Here is a 17,044-nt window from a genome sequence, read left to right on the forward strand (position 1 = left end):
AATATTTCTCATCTGGACCTTACTGGGTAATAAAATGTTCAGGGACTTTGAATATCTCTTATCTGGACCTTACTGGGTAATAAAATGCTCGGGGACTTTGAATATTTCTTATCTGGGCCTTACTGGGTAATAAAATGCTCAGGAACTTTGAATATTTCTCATCTGGACCTTACTGGGTAATACAATGTTCATGGACTTTGAATATCTCTTATCTGGACCTTACTGGGTAATAAAATGTTCAGGGACTTTGAATATCTCTTATCTGGGCCTTACTGGGTAATAAAATGCTCAGGTACTTTGAATATTTCTCATCTGGACCTAACTGGGTACAAAATGCTCAGGGACTTTGAATATCTCTTATCTGGGCCTTACTGGGTATGAAATGCTCAGGTACTTCGAATATTTTTTATCTGGGCCTTACTGGGTAATAAAATGCTCAGGTAATTTAAGAATATTTTCCATCTGTGCCCTAGTTGGTGATGAAGACACAGAAAACGTACTACTATAACCCAGAATGCCAACCGCATGGTAAAAAGCATTAAGTGTTTTGAGAGAGCTTTGCCTGTCAATCGGTAGGCAGCGCCACCAGCGTTGCTATGCTATTGCATGGCAACGCTGGTGGCGCTACCTACGGATTGACAGGCAAAGCTCTCTCAAACCGCTTAATGCTTTTTACCATGCGGTTGGCATTCTGGGTTATAGTAGTACATTTTCTGTGATGAAGAGCTTAGGTAGGCCTACTTTGAACATTTGTCATGAGAACCTTGCTGGGCAATGACTCAGGGTCATTGAATTTTTCCATTTTTGTGTGGTCTCAATTGACTTAAAACATATTAATAAGAGGATAGTTTACCTTGATTCCTATTACCTACTCTAAGAATAGAGTAGGTACGCTTATTTCAGTTTCAACATCTAAGTTGCCTTCTTCGGATTGTTGTAAAAAATATCACTGAGGTCAACAAAACATTACAACATATAAATGTGAAATAAACTCATTTAGACAAGACAGCAAATAAATATTCAACCAATACTGTGGCCACAGTAATCACTGCTTGGTTTACATGTTCGGACTGCCAACTTGGACCATCTGTGTGTATTGTACAGACAGTTTTAATAACGCAGCACTAAAACTACTATTTAATTTTTCACCAAGACATTTCTCTTCAATAGGATCATAGTAAATCTTGCTAAGACGTTGCAAATATCATACGTCCTCTCATATATAATTCTTGCAGATACCAACTGATGGGCTGGTGTTGCGAGGTTGGTACACTACCATCACCCTGGCTGTGTATGGATACCTGACTAAAGCCATTGTACATGAGACACCTCCACCAGTTCCCGGAGGTCCTCCGGTAGACACAGGACCCGTCACTCCCTCGGGTTGGCAACCAACTGGACAGGTAACCTAACCCACAAAACAATACTTGTGAATCTAGCTGTAATAACTACACTAGAGGCGTTTTGTTCAGAGGAATCGCAAATGCTTCATAGGTTAAGCCGAACACCCCTCAAATTGGTGAAATCAATTTTTTGTGAACATTTCAGTGATTGAACCATTCACTTTCTCACTGAGCTAGCCGCTAAACTCAATTCCACATTCAGTGACAGGAATGTACAATTGTACAGGTGTGTGTGGTGGTATTAAAATTACTGGAAACATTGTAGCGTTTATTGAGCTTGTGACACTTGTGAAGGTGCTGAAGTGCATTTTACTTATTTCTGTGACCTTATGCTCTTTATCAAATGGTATTGTTACATAAGGATTTCAATTTTGACTTTGGTATGGTAAAAACTAGTGTAGTAGCCTACCTTCAGTATCCAATAGTCAATGGTAGTACCTAACAAAAATAAACATTAGTAGGCACTTTCCTGTTAAAGGGAACATCCATTATTATCGATGATTTTTTTTCGATATATAGATTTTTTCCCTTTACGATACATTAAAAATTGACAGCTGATATTTAGGCTAAAATATAGTCTATTATATGGAAAGAAATGAATCTGTTCTAAGCTAACCTAACCTAACATAACCAACCAAACTTGCTGTACCATTTAAAAATTCCGTTTGATAACAGAAAAGGCGAATGGAGAATATTAAATGGAGTTTTTAAATGTTACAGCAAGTTTTGTTAGGTTAGTTTAGAACAGTTTTATTTCAATATTTTTTAAATTTTTGTTTGTCGATTCTGAACAATATTTATTTATCGTAGTTGTCAGCTGATATGTTTCAATTTGTTAATATTGATATATCGAGAAAAAAATCATCGATAATAATGAATGTTCCCTTTAACAGGAAAGTACCCATTAGTACAAAGTTAAGTAGCGTATCACAGTTACCGATGTTTTAAGGCTGATGAGTAGACCACACTACACTGTGATCTGAAAACGGAGCAGGAACACACCCTTTTCCTTTTCTAACGTTCTTATCACATTGTTTACAAAACAATGTTCGCTCTTATCTTACCAAATAAGTAATTCTTGCAGGCTCAAATGGTGGTCGATTTAGCAATGTCTATTGTAAGCACAGTCTGTAACAAAAGCCTTTAGGAAAAATATTCTATTTATTTTTGTATAATTTTAATAAAACCATATTGTTCTTTAGGTAGGAGAGCTTCCACAAGATGGGTACGTAGTAGAACCATCAAGGGACCCGTACATGACAGGACCTTACCCGGAGGAGAGTTACCCTCCACCACATCCGGACTACCCGTCTCACCCGCACCCGCACCCACACCCGTACCAGGAGGAATGGCCCCAGGTAGGGCCTAGCACTATCATCAAATAGACAAGTGACCTACGACTTATTTAGACATCCAGAAAATCATTCTGGTGTTTCTTGCATAAAAGTTTAAGAAGTCGATCTATGACTGGAAAAACTTAGTAGTATAAAGGAATTGAAACTCAAATACCCCCGCCGCAGCAAACCTGCCGACTAAGCGAATTTCCATTTGTCTGAATTGATTTTCAGTTTTTTAAATATATTTTAATAACATTAGGTTTAACGAGTACCTAGGTTTGCTGCTACAAGGAAACTAATAAAGTGTGTTTTTGAGTAAAATATTGATAGCTTAGTACAAAATAAATAAATTTGCCAAGTTTATGATCAAAATATATCCATAAACAAGCAAACTACAACATTTGACAATATTCTCCATAAGAATAACATGGGAATTTTAAATTAAAATTTTTTTTAATTTCTCCGTTACTAATAATCGAACAAAAATTCTTTTATATACTAAATTATTTTTTTTTAAGCTCTTTAAAAAGGTCTAAAGAGAAATCGGGAAATTTTGTGTTTTGAGGGTCAAAAGTGAGAAAAAACCAATTTTTACCCCATAAAACCCCCCGTAAAGCCCCGTTCCCATGGTCCGATCGTGCTGGATCGCGAACTCATTCAAGTTTATCCCGCTTTACACCTTTAAACCAAATTTCATCAAAATCGGAAAGTCTACTATATGTATATCTAATATATAAAATTCTCGTGTCACAGTGTTTGTCTGCAAACTCCTCCGGAACGACTTCACCGATCGTTATGAAATTTGGTGTGTAAATTCTGTAGGTATGCGAATCGGACGTAAACTATTTCCCGTTTCGAAATTCTTAAAAGGGCTCCGCCCCAGTGGCTCTGGAGTTTCCCATGTTAACCTTATGAGAAATGGAATTAATGAATCTTAACAGCTGTTTCAATTAAACAAGTTGGTTCTGTTCTATGATGTTCAATAGCATTAAAGTTACAAGGATTACCAACAGGGTGCAGCACTATTATTTCTTTTACATTTATGACAACAGCTAATTTGCAACCAAAAGGTGAGTGAGCGTAGCGAACGAACTTCAACCTGGAGGCGAGTGAGCGTAGCGAACGAGCTAACCTGAAGGCAAGTGAGCGCAGCGAACGAGCTCCAACCTAAAGGTGAGTGAGCGTAGCGAACGAACTTCAACCAGGACGTGATTGAGCGATGCGAACGAGATCATCTTGAAAATTAAACGTAACGGTACTTTCTTTCCATCGGTCTGTCTTAGGGGAAACCTATAACTTAGGCGATACGAAGTTCGCCGGGTCAGCTAGTACATATATAAAAATTTGAATGAATGGTGTTTTTGGCCTCTGGGGACATCAAAATGAAAAAGTAAATCGGTCCCGGGTCTAGGTCTTACCGTGCCACCTACGGTAAAAGTTGAAGACTTTTGTTATGATAGGCTTTTCTGAATGAGAAAGCATTTCATGAAACACAAAACACTTAGGACAATACACAACATTAGATTATATCATTGGCAGGGTTTTCAACCGAGGAAATATTAGGTTGAATAACTTCCTGGCCATTACCAAACGTTGATACATCTCGCTTTCCACCTCCTTGGTTGAAAAACGCTGTCAGTAATAGTGGAATATTCTATTATTTAGCGTATTTCCCATATAGGGAATAAGCTATTACCGTAGGTCTCATGGTAATACCTAGACCCGGTTGAGGCTGCTCCAATGAAATAGGATCTGAATATAAATCTCAATGCTCTGTTGTGTTGCCAGCCTGCAGAGGGTTACGAGGGGGCGAAGGAGCCGATGTACGAGGGCGAATGGGACCAACGGACGCCCGAGGACAAAAGTGGCTGGGAGAGAGACATGAGGCACCGTGGAGAAAGGGAGTTCCGGTGAGTGATGACATATACTGAACAAAGTAGAAATAAAAACTTCTATAAGCACTTGTATGTATTGTGGTTTTGTGTTGTTAAAAAACATGTAAAACTCAGATGAGATGGCTTATTCTTATTAATCAATCGTACAGTGAAGTCTCTTAATATGCTGAAAAAATGAAATGGCACTCCTTATAACAACTACTGTTGTAATTTTGAATTTAGATCTGAAACCCTTGGCAATGAAATTCCAATTTAGTTCTCCAAATTAATTTTTATTCTACAGTTAGTCCAAGCATATGAGGAAAAAATATTATGTTTTCAGGAAAAAATTCCCGAAGTTTTTTTCTCAGTGGTTTCTTATGTACTTTTTGACGCTGAATCCGATTTTAAACTTTGCCACCTCGCCAGAGGTGAGCTAACTTCAGGAATCGCAAAAAAACTAATAAAATACTGTACTTGTTTTACTTTTTTGCGTATAACTCACAAACGGAGTATTTTTTTGCAATAACTGTCATTTACTAAATTAAAGTACACTAAATTCCCTACAATATACGTACAGTAACTTTATTTCTACGATGCTCCAAACTGACGCTAGAGCGCGCTCAAAATTCATCATTTTCTTTTACCTATTGGAAAACGTAGAAAACACCATTATAAATCCTTGGATTAGACACCCAACGAACTCTATTTGATGAATATTGATTATTTTATGATTATATGGTATCATTAGGTCACATTTAGTGGTAAAAAAATGTAAGTGAAGTTTATAGTCGGTAACCATAGCATAAAAAAATACCCCCGCCGCAGCTAACCTGCTGTCTAAGCGAATTTCCATTTGGCTGAATTGCTTTTCAATTGATCTATTTAAATAAAATTAGGTTTAACGAGTACCTAGGTTTGCTGCTACAAGGAAACTAATAAAGTGTGTGTTTTAAGTAAAATAATTATTGCTTAGTATAAAATATTTGCCAAGTTTGATCAAAAGATATCCATAAACAAGCAAACTACAACATTTTACAATATTCTCCATAAGAATAACATGGGGGTTTTAAATTTACAATTTTTTTAGTTTTCTCCGTAACCAATAACCGTACAAAAACACTTTGATATACTGAATTGTGTGTTTTTTAAGCTCTTTAAGAAGGTTTAGAGAAAAATTTGGAAATTTTGTGTTTTGAGGGTCAAAAGTGAGAAAAACCAATTTTTACCCCATAAAACCCCCCATAAAACCCTGTTCCCATGGTCCGATCATGCTGGATCGCGAACTCATTCAAGTTTATCCCGCCTTACACCTTCAAACAAAATTTCATCAAAATCGGATAAAAATTACTCAAGTTATCGTGTTCACGGACACATATATATATATAAATCTTACTAAGCAAATCAAAATACCACAGTACCCTAAAAACATTTTATTTTATATTACTTACATGTTTCGGACATTAATGCCATGATTACATGTGATCATGGCATTAATGTCCGAAACATGTAAGTAATATAAAATAAAATGTTTTTAGGGTACTGTGGTATTTTGATTTGCTTAGTAACATTTAAAGTAGCCCTCATTGATGTATACAATAACAAAATATATAAATCTATATATATATATATACATATATAAAAATTTGAACGAATGGTGTTTTTGGCCTCTGGGGACATCAAAATGAAAAAGTAAATCGGTCCCGGGCCTAAGTCTTACCATGAGACCTACGGTAATAGCTACTTCTCTATAGGGAAATTCGCTAATAAGAAAACAATTTTCAATATTAATACATTTGAAAATTATTATTATAAATCATAGGGTCGATTAAAAATATAGTATAATATGCTGGGGCTGCAATATAGATAACATTTTCTCCTTATATGTACATTATATAGATACAGTAGTATCATTATAAATGGACACACTATATACAGAAAATTTATAAATAAAAAACTTTTTTAAAACAAAACGTTTTTAAACGCACTAAAAAGTAGAAAATAATTTATAAATATGTGGAGAGTATAAATACTTGTAAGATTTAAAACGAAAAACGTGGGGCGCATGCAATAGATAATTTACAATTACCTTCACCTATTGAACTAATGTATTATTATCAATTGCATGCACACCACGTTTTTAGTTTTAAATCTTACAAGTATTTATACTCTCCACATATTTATAAATTATTTTCTACTTTTTAGTGCGTTTAAAAACGTTTTGTTTTAAAAAAGTTTTTTATTTATAAATTATTTTCTACTTTTTAGTTTTTAGTGTGTGTGAATGTTTATATTTCAAGCATCTATATTAGATTAACACAGAGGCATGTGGGAAATCTAAGGTTTATTTAAGTTTCTTTTCATATAATTATGTATTAGATTGAATGTATGGCCTGCCTACTAACTATAAATATATCAATCCATTTAATTTATTGACTGTATAGAATACTAAATATATAACAATTGACATTATTAACAAACACCTTCATGTCTGCAATCAGATTGTTTATCTTTATTTGAAATGTTTGTTTGTATAAAGAATAGCTTTGGAGCATAACCTGTACCTCTTAACCTCTGCTCTTCGAACTGTCAAATTTAATGTTTACAGCTGACTTAAATTAATTGATATATTTACATCCTTTCAAAATGTAAACATGAAAAATTTGGAAGCCCATGGGGCGTAGCCCAAGGGAAATATGAAAATTAAATGATATAATATTGCATTGTCATGCATTTGCGAGCTATGTTTCAAATTTAAAGTCTCTAGCTTATCGGGAACATCGTTTAAAATTGATATCAAAATTTGTAGGAAAGCGAGCTAATAAAAACAAGCCAATGGGGCGTAGCCCGAAAGGAAATATGAAAATTAAATGATATAATATTGCAATGTCATCCATTTGTGAGCTATGTTTCAAATTTCAAGTCTCTAGCTCATCGGGAAGTATCAAAATTTGCAAGAAATCGATTTAATAAAAACAAGCCCATGGGGCGTAGCCCAAGGAAAATATGAAAATTAAATTGTATAATATTGCATTGTCTTCCATTTGTGAGATATGTTTCAAGTTTCAAGTCCCTAGCTCATCGGGAAGTTAGTATAAAATCGGTTGCAAAATTTGTAGCGGACAAGAAAGCGACCTAATAAAAACGTTTTAAAATAGACAGGGATGTTGATTGAAATGCTGTAGACGAGCTTCTATTTATTAAATTAACATGTACAACTATATAATAGCTTTTATTTTCCTATCTACACCTCACTTGCCACCTTTATTTTCTTGACTGTCTTTAGTGCCTTTACTTTACCTTGTTGGAATAGAGTGGACGTCGAGTCATAAGACAGTTATAAGACATATCGACCTCTATACCTATCTTTGCCGGTTATCCAATCCCAATTCAACAACAAACGAAATTACCGAGGCAGGGGAGAGACCCTTGGTGGCCTTGTATGGTGGAAACCATATCACTAACAAGCTGAATAAGCTGCGATTCAAGAGTTGTATTACATCAGCTTGTAAGATAAATGGTAATACATTATCTCTTCTACCAACTGAAGCTGCTGCTGAAAAACAACCCCAGAGGGTGTTTTACCAAGTTCAAGAAAGAAGTAGTCACCCGAGGATTGAGGCTGGAGAAATACTGCAAACTCATTTGTTCATATTGCTACACGGAGCCCAGCCCCAGATGCTCTCTTGAAACTGGTAGCATACTCATGCAAGAAGGTAACTGCGGCTGCCGACGAGTAGGGCTCTTATGCTCAAAAATATGTGGCAAATGTGAGGGGAACTGCTCCAACTCCGAAACCATCGTAGATGATGAAGTGGAAGACGTTCCCTTGGATGAGGACAACATCCCAGGTCCTTCTACAGAACATCCATCTCAAAGCTCAGCCCACATCCAAGGACCCCTAGCCAGTCAAGAAAATAAAGACGACAAGTGAGAAGAATATAGGAAAATAAAAGTTATAGTTGTACATGTTAATTTAATAAATAGAAAGAAGCTCGTCTATAGCATTTCAGTCAAAATCTCTGTCTATTTTCTGTATATAGTGTGTACATTTTATAAAGATACTATCTATATAATGCACATATATGGAGAAAATGGTATGTATACTGCAGTCCCAGCATATTAAACTACATTTATAGACACATTGATTTATAATAATAATTTTCAAAGGTACCTATCTTATATATAAAAAAATGGTTTTTCTTTTCCGACTACGTTTGGCTCTTCTACCCGACCGATTAACATGATTGAGGTCTCAAATTGAAGGTATGTACGCACAGCTTTGCCATCAAGCATCGGCATATATTTATCTATAATCCCACTCAGGTTATACGTAAACAAAATTTGCTCTCCATGTATTTTTTATGGGAGATAAATTTGGTTTCTCTTTGCCAAGTTCGTTTGGCTCTCCTGCCCGACCGATTTTCATGATTGGGGTCTCAAATTGAAGGTACGCGCACAGATTTGCCATCAAGCATCGGTATATATTTATCTATAATCACACTCGGCGTATACGTAAACTAAATCACTCCCCATGTACTTCTTATGGGAGTTAAATTTGGTTTCTCTTTTCCGAGTTCGTTTGGCTCTTCTACCTGACCGATTTTAATGATTTAGGTCACAAATTGATGCCATGCACGTAAAAAATTATAATTATAATTGATTCAGCGTCAAAAAATACATAAGAACCCACTGAGAAAAAATCTTCGGGAATTTTTTCCCGGGATATTCCTTATATGATTGGACTAAGTATTCTTATGATGTTTTTTGTTATGTAACTCTCCTTGAGAAGCTCACACTTGATTAAAAAGTCACAGATTTCTGACTTTAAACTGCTCTCCACTTTCCTTTCTATAATTTAACAGTCTGTTTGGATTCCAGGTGAACCTAAAACAATTAACTGTAGCAGTCCTAGATCTAGGTCTCTCTGTGAAGAATGCAACATTAGACATAATGAGTGATTTTCAAATACTTGCTTAAAAGGAAATTCACTAAATACATCCTTAGAGAGAAATTCACAAGCAACATTATGGCTGTTTCGTAATTGTAATTATCTGTTAAGTTCATCCTGGAAAACACTGTAATTTGTTTTAAACTACATGTAATTCCGTTTCTCTATACTTTAACAGTGACCACAATAGCCCAGAGTTTGACCGGGCTAGAGGTCCAAGAGGGGATTTTCACTACCCCCGTGGTCCCCCGCACCACCGGGGCTGGACTGGCCGGCCCCGCTCCCCTCCTCCTCACAGAGCGGGGGCTAGGACACCTCCCCCGCCACCTACTGCGGAGCCTACCCCTGCCACATCACCTCAGGAGAAAAGAGGTTAGTTGTCTCAAAAAAACTTGTACTGGTTAATCCCTTTTTATAAGGGTCGTCTGTAATAAGATCTTTATTTAGCTCTAGTTTTAGCCAAGCGATCTGAGACCAAAGTTGTGTTCTAGTGTTAGTCCACTAGTATTTTAGCTGGTTCCCATCCCTATGCAATGATTATTCTTTGTAGTTGTAGTAGCCAAAAACAGTGAGGGAAAATTTACTCTACCGCCAAGTATGCGTTGTGTTTTGTAATTAGGTTTCTATAGGGTATCAATCTCTGTTTATTACTGTCTATTACCATTTGACAGACGTGTATGGAGAAAAGTGTTGATAGGGCACGCAGGGAGAGAGCTTTTATATAGCTCACTCCCACCCTATTGAGATGTGCAAATAAATTATAGGAGAACCATCCAGATTTAAACATCCAGATATGTATCACCTTAAAGTGAATTCTCTAAAAATCAATGTTTGTTTCAAGTTTTGCAGTTTGGAGCTATCCGTTACATACTTTAATGTACCAATTAATTGTGTTCATCATTCGGTGAGTCTATTGTAGTGTCATATCGATTGTGCGATGAGTTATCTACCTAGTATCACTAGATAATTTTTCATGAAGAATACCATTATCTGTTTTTTTTTATTAGGCTAATCAAATGTTGCAGCCAAATATCACATTCAATATGAATGGCTCTGGGTGTAAAGAGTAAGTAATTGAATGGGATTCAGTCCTGATTCAAGTTCTACTGTACAACAAAGGCAAAACATGTTAAGATAATAAGGGTTAATATTACACAGTCGTAATAGAGCAATAACCGATCTATTTATTTACAGCAGATACAACGTCTCCGCAAGCACCATTTGACTCGTTGTCACCGGGAGATGTGGAGTCAATATCTGAAGGAGAGATCCCCGAGGCAGAGGGGGAAGTGGAGGGGGTAGAGGGAGCCGTTGTACGTCAAGCAACACCTTCCACACCCTCCCCACCTCCACCACCGGCACCCGAGGAACCTACAATGGACGTAGAGCCCTTCGAACCCATTCTCAGCGACGAGGAGATGCCTGATGACACAGATGCTCAGGTAGGTTGATTTTTGTTCTTCCACAATAGCAATCTATGTAGCCATAGTTCTAAATATTAGTGATGAGTGCAAACTAAATCTTACATTTTAAATGCACTTAATCTCATATTTAGATGTTCTTGATCGACAGATCTAGTCCAGAACAATCTTGACTTGACCTAGATTGAGCTCTTGGCTCATTGTAATCTTCCTTTCCCTGTGATTAAGTAAGTGGTTGGGTACCATGGAAAATTTCATTGTTTGTGAGTATTTAAATTACTTTCCCACTGAGCAAACCTAAGTTCAGCAGACGTAAGAGCAGCCGTTACTTCGCTGTGCTAGTAAGCTTTTTCCTCCTATCAAAACAAAATTACAGAAGATTGTGGCAATATTGCCTCAATTTTAGCGTAAAAAGGCTTGAAAATCAAATATAGGTTTTAGAAATTATTAGAAATAGAGTAAATATTGTATTGAGAAGAAATTATTTTAGTAGATTATTGTACTAGTCACAAAAACGGTTTTTGGGATTCCAAAATGAAAAAGTAAAACTGACCAATTTGAGTATGCACATCACTACAAACTTGGTCTTCAGGGTCAAACCGGGTCAAAGACAAACACCTTTAGGTATATGTGCTGACATTCCGGGCTCGTTACATAGAGCTATCATCGGACCAGTTAACTGGAATAGGTGTTTGGCGCTACAAATATTTATGTTGTTTATGAATACATGCCACAGTTTCAGGACATGGCTGACTACGACTTCCCAGATTATGCTGAAGATGCCATGAAGACTTTCAATCCTTACAATTTTGAACTGCAGCCTTTTGTGGTGAGTAATTAACTCTTTGTAATTATTGGCTACTTATAATTTGTAAGTAATTGATTGTCTTTGGTATACATTTTACATAAACTGTAGTTGAAGTAATACTAGGAATTAAGGAAACCCTTTGTGATTAGGGAAGGTTAAGGCGGTGTGTGATTGCTCTGGATGAGGATGACAATGATAACTTTCTGCGAGTCCAGATGCCTACTCAAAGAAAGGACTCTACATTACTGAAGTAAATTCTCTGATCCCCTAGAACACAATACGCGACTAGGCAAAGTCACGATGAATCCATCATTTTTATTTGACTCAGTGGTATTTGAATTCCTTTAGCCTTTGTGGATAAGGTAAAGCAAGATGAAACAGACTGACATACTCTCTTTTATGAAAAATTCAGTAATAAATTAAAAAAAAACCTTTAGTTTAGAAAAGCGAAAATTTATTTAAAATATTTATTAGCTCCCCCAAATATTTGATTTAAATAACTGAAGTTTTGCTACAGTAAAATTGTTATAACATGCGTTTCAGTTTGATGGGGTGTGGTTGAAAGGTGTTTTTCCTGTATATAGTGTGCATAACAAAGTACTGTGTGTTTGCTAGCACCTGAGTGACCCAGCCAAGACTTCATTGGAGTGGCAGCGCAGTCATCACCCCTCTCCCCCCTCCGCAGCCAAGGTGGGGGAGTTGCTGGCCAGTGTGGCTAAGGAGCGCTCTACCGCAGCACAGAGAGAAGAGTGGGTGCATGCTGCAGAACAGCTCATCACTCTACTGCCCGCAGCGTTGCCTCATGTTGACAAGTTTGATGGTTAGTTAATGTCGTACTGTTTTTATCTCACCATTTCAGGTTGACTTTTTTTTCAAATTGTTTGGAAACGGAAGTTGTTTCGGCCAATATTCATACCACATTACCTGTCAAAGGAAGTCTAGATGGATATGTGTAAAGTTCGGTATAAGTTTGCAAAGGAAAGGTAAAAGCATAGTTTGGAATACAACATTAGTCGTGTGAGCTCCAAATGCAAATATATTGGACTCAAGAGTAACACAACCAAACTTACACTAACAACTACCTATGCTAATAAATGTATCTATGCTAGTAAATGTACAAAATTAACTGAAAGCTGTACATGTACGTTTAATCAAAGGCTCAGTAGTCTGAGATGTTGGATCGCTGGCCAAGACTTCCATCAAATAATATGGCCAGAATGTGAGACGAGGAGGGGTAGTTCACCATAATATTGTTCTCTTATCTATTTTGGTGCTCCATAGATTTATGGTTTGGGTCCCAGTTTGAGATGAAGCTTGTCAAAAAAGGCCCTAGCTAAAATAAATTTTGGGTTTCTTGGGTGGAAGTTGACTTGAAGGTGGATTCTTTCTGAGTTACACCTAAAATCAGGCATGTTTCTTTTTTTTATAACTTTTTTTATGTTCTTATTGTGTGTGTCCACCAAAAAATTCATTAAACAAATTTGAACGTAACGTTCATAAGATTAGTGTTATATGTGCAGAAGTGTTATTCTTTTCTTGAGTGTTATGACGGATTTATATTGTATGACAAAGCCTATTTCATGTAATATGATCAGTGGTGAATAAAGATTTCTGATTTCTGAGTGTAAAATAAAAATATAATAGAACATAATTAAATCACTGATTAACCTTTGGAATTCAGTGAGTTGCCAGTACATTGCAACTGGAATTATCTTTATATTTTTAGTAAAGAATAATTGACTACAAAATTATGAATTTAGAAATATTTAATGGGATATCTAAAAACAGTTTTGTTCTAACTTCTAACCTACGCTTCGTTTGTTTGACAGAAGTCATTGACACTGTAATATCCTGGGTGGACATTGGACTAGACTTTGAGGACGCTCTCAGCCAACCACAGCCTGGCTACAAGCTGCGACACATCAAAGCTGGCATCCGATTGGTCGAAGCACTCTGCCAGTGCGGGGAAGAGGTCACCGAACGACTCATGGCAAAGGTCAACGTTCACAAAAAACTGATAGAGCTGTTCCATCAAGACTACATGGCACTCTCGATCAAACTGATGATCTTGCGCTCTCTAGATGCGAGTCTACGCTACAAGAAGGCCGTTGAACACTTTTTGGAAGGGAAAGATTGGAACGGTTACAAGAAACTCTTGGAGATGGTACGAGCCAAGCAGCTAGCTCGAGTGCAATACGCGATCACTTCCATCCTGCAAAAGCTGCACTTGTACGAAGCTTTAGACAAGCTCAACAAATCCGTGGCGGAACTGGTTGTCGAAGAGGGAAAAGAAAACGAGAGTGAAACAGCCGAGTTGGATCTAGAAAGTATCGCAAACTCAATAGAACAGATAATTAATGTTTACAAAAACGCTCCTACAATGGTTTCGCACCCAAAACGGTTTCTTTCGGTTTCCGCTCAGTTTGAAATAAACTCTGGGTCAAATCCAGACCCCTACCCGGCTCTCTTCACTTACTTTCGAACTCACAGACTTTTGGAGTCGTTTTTGATCTTGTTGACTCATCCCGGTACATCTTGCTATTCCTCAATTGTGATTCCTATCCAGGAAATGATCACGATTCTGCAGGAATCACAGGATGGTCTGCGGTTTTTGTATGCAGTGTCGGAGACCATTAACCCCCTAATCAGGGTGTTGCTGGGAGGTCCTTCTTCAGGGGAGGAAAACGAAGACACCCAAGAGAGTAGTTCCTCACAGTTGGGATTGCATCTTATCTACAGGTGAGGCATAGATGTAATGAAGGATTACTTATATTGTTTTAGTTTCTTAGTATATATTGATTTATATACATATCCTCTTCCGTTTCCCTTCCCCAGGACTCACAGGTCTTATCTTCCATCCCCTCTTTAGTTTCTCTTCCTTCACTATCTGCCATCTCATTTCTCTCTTATCAACATTCCTCTTTGCCTCATCCATCCATCATCCATTCCTTGTCAGATTCCATTCCTCTATCACCAATTAAATCCATTTTCCTAGGAATTCCCTGTCGATACATTCTAATAACACGACCTAATAACATGACTGCATCTTAGTATTGCATTTTTCAACTCTTACTTTTATTCTCTATTAGGCCTACTAACGTTTTCTGAGTACATTATTATTTTTCCAATATATAAATAACTATGGGGCTAAAATTGATGTTTACGCAATACAAATAATTTACAATAAAAGTAGAACTGTGTAAGCTGATAAGATAAAACCTTCAGGGGTTTTGTCAGTCAAACTCACAAAAAAAACTTGTCAACAAAATTAATTATAACTTTTATACAAAAAGTAAATAAACGTGTTCCAAAAACAATATTTATTTAGTAAAATATGTTTATTCCTTCTTAAGTTACTCTAAAAAAAAATTTGTTGTAAAAAATATTCACTTGAGTCAGTTAATCATCCTTCAATTTCAAACGTCCTTTACTGTGAGACCAACTAAGTTAAAAAAAAGTTAAGTACATTTAAACAGTAAGTTTTCATAAACCCTAATTAATAATTTGTTGTCAAATAGGAGCCTGGGTTAGATTTAATTGAAGTTACTACCATCTCTTAGGATAAGAAATAATTTTTAAAAAATATTAAAGGCAACTATGGTTTAGTTTGGTTTATATTACTTAACACTGTTGAGATCATGGTTTATACACACACATATATTTTACTGATATATTTGAAATTTTCCAGGCTTCAGGCAATGTCCCACATTGATCATCTGATGGATCTGTATGCCAGAGGAAAAACAGACGCAGAGGATTCTGAAGTTATTGAGCATCTTCAAAGCTTGTACTGTCTGACGTTCTCAGCGATCGGGAAAATGGCTGTTGTGCACGTGTTGAGTAAAGGAGATAACGCTGCAGTGCTTCTAAAATATTTTAAGGGTAAAACTGTCGAGAAGGATTCTAAAGTGAAAAAATTCCCCGGCAAATCTTACATCGGAGATTTAATCTCCATGACTATAAAATATTCTGATTACGTTCCGTTCCTGCAAAAATACGTAAAAGAGTTATTGGATAAAGTGGTGAACGATTCATCTCAAGAATACAATGAATTATCTTCTTGGCTGAAACCGGTTGAAAATCCCTCCGCTTTCGCCTACGATGATATCTCCGGATTGGTAGAACTCATCAAAAAGAACATCGAACAAGCGACGTCTCTTCCAGGAGAGTTGATAACGGCTGTGAGGGTTTTGAAGTATTTGGGAATTCCACCTAACGATTCAGAACGCAGCATTAATGTACCCGATTCATTTGGGTTTTCCGAGCTGAAATATAAGTGCGTGATAATCCAGCTGTTCTCTCTCGAAGGCATCAGTCATTTGTCAGCTGTCATACAGAAGTTGTGTGAAAACTACGAGCAGCCTGCTCTTCACTCGGCCAAGCTGGTTGGAAGACAGGGTCTTGCTCTTACTTCATTCCTACACCCGGCTATGAAACTCATCCGGAAAGTTCTGACTCACGTCATCAAGTGTCGCAACACGGAGTTCAAAGATCTCACCATGATTCCTGTTCTTCTTCAGACGTACTCTTTGATGCAGGCAATTCCAGTTACTGCACATGCACATCTGGAAGCGCAGAAGGTGAGTGTTTTAAATTTTCTCTTCAACTCTGCATTTCTAGATTGTAAAATTATTTTATATATTTACTGCCCTTTATTTTAAATATCAGTTAAGGCTTATCAAATAATACTATTTACTCTTTTTCTAGATTTACCGAGAGCTCTGTGATTATCGTAAATTTTAATGGTTCACATTCCATTGTCTACATTTTATGATTTTCAAACCATAATAGTTGATAATTATATTGATATGATATTGAGAGTTGATTAGAAAGTTTCCATAAATGAATAAAAACTTTAAAAGTATTCATATTAAAATATTATGTTACATAGGTTTTAAAGAGAAACTCTTAAGCTTAGTTTTCTATGCAGTCGATTTTTTTGTTTACGGCACTTTTCAAGCACTCGGACATTTTTTTTATAACCTCTAAAAATAAATTGGGTTTCTTTAATTTTTATTACCGGTATATCATATACTATGCTTACCGGTACCTCAAAAGCTCTTGATCAACAATTTCATGAACTAAACGGCAAACGCCGAAATATTCAGAGTTTTGTAACCAACCATTAACATCAAAAATGATCTTCACTGGTTTTGTAGCTAACTTTGGTTCCAGTTTATTATTCATATTATATTATCCCAACTACTTAGTTCAGTCTTCTGAAATTAAAATCAACTATTTTTAACCTAA

At 36.5% G+C, this 17,044-nt stretch overlaps 1 protein-coding gene across 2 annotated transcripts in view; it reads left to right on the forward strand.

Annotated features, from left to right (window-relative positions):
• LOC129002068 (protein virilizer-like) overlaps positions 1–17,044 on the forward strand; it is a 38,811-nt gene that overhangs the window by 8,415 nt on the left and 13,352 nt on the right. The window contains exons 5-13 of one of the 2 annotated variants that reach the window (XM_054429580.1): positions 1,236–1,403; positions 2,606–2,761; positions 4,529–4,650; positions 9,744–9,937; positions 10,760–11,007; positions 11,723–11,815; positions 12,410–12,614; positions 13,624–14,533; positions 15,483–16,374. In XM_054429580.1, the coding sequence (XP_054285555.1) occupies positions 1,236–1,403; positions 2,606–2,761; positions 4,529–4,650; positions 9,744–9,937; positions 10,760–11,007; positions 11,723–11,815; positions 12,410–12,614; positions 13,624–14,533; positions 15,483–16,374 (2,988 nt within the window). The remainder of the gene's footprint in view (positions 1–1,235; positions 1,404–2,605; positions 2,762–4,528; positions 4,651–9,743; positions 9,938–10,759; positions 11,008–11,722; positions 11,816–12,409; positions 12,615–13,623; positions 14,534–15,482; positions 16,375–17,044) is intronic. The other variant, XM_054429581.1, reaches the window with a different exon arrangement.

Source organism: Macrosteles quadrilineatus, unplaced genomic scaffold (genome assembly GCF_028750875.1).
Source record: "Macrosteles quadrilineatus isolate MER2022 unplaced genomic scaffold, UCM_ALF_1.0 Scaffold_9__3_contigs__length_116548681, whole genome shotgun sequence".
Classification (NCBI taxonomy): domain Eukaryota; kingdom Metazoa; phylum Arthropoda; class Insecta; order Hemiptera; family Cicadellidae; genus Macrosteles; species Macrosteles quadrilineatus.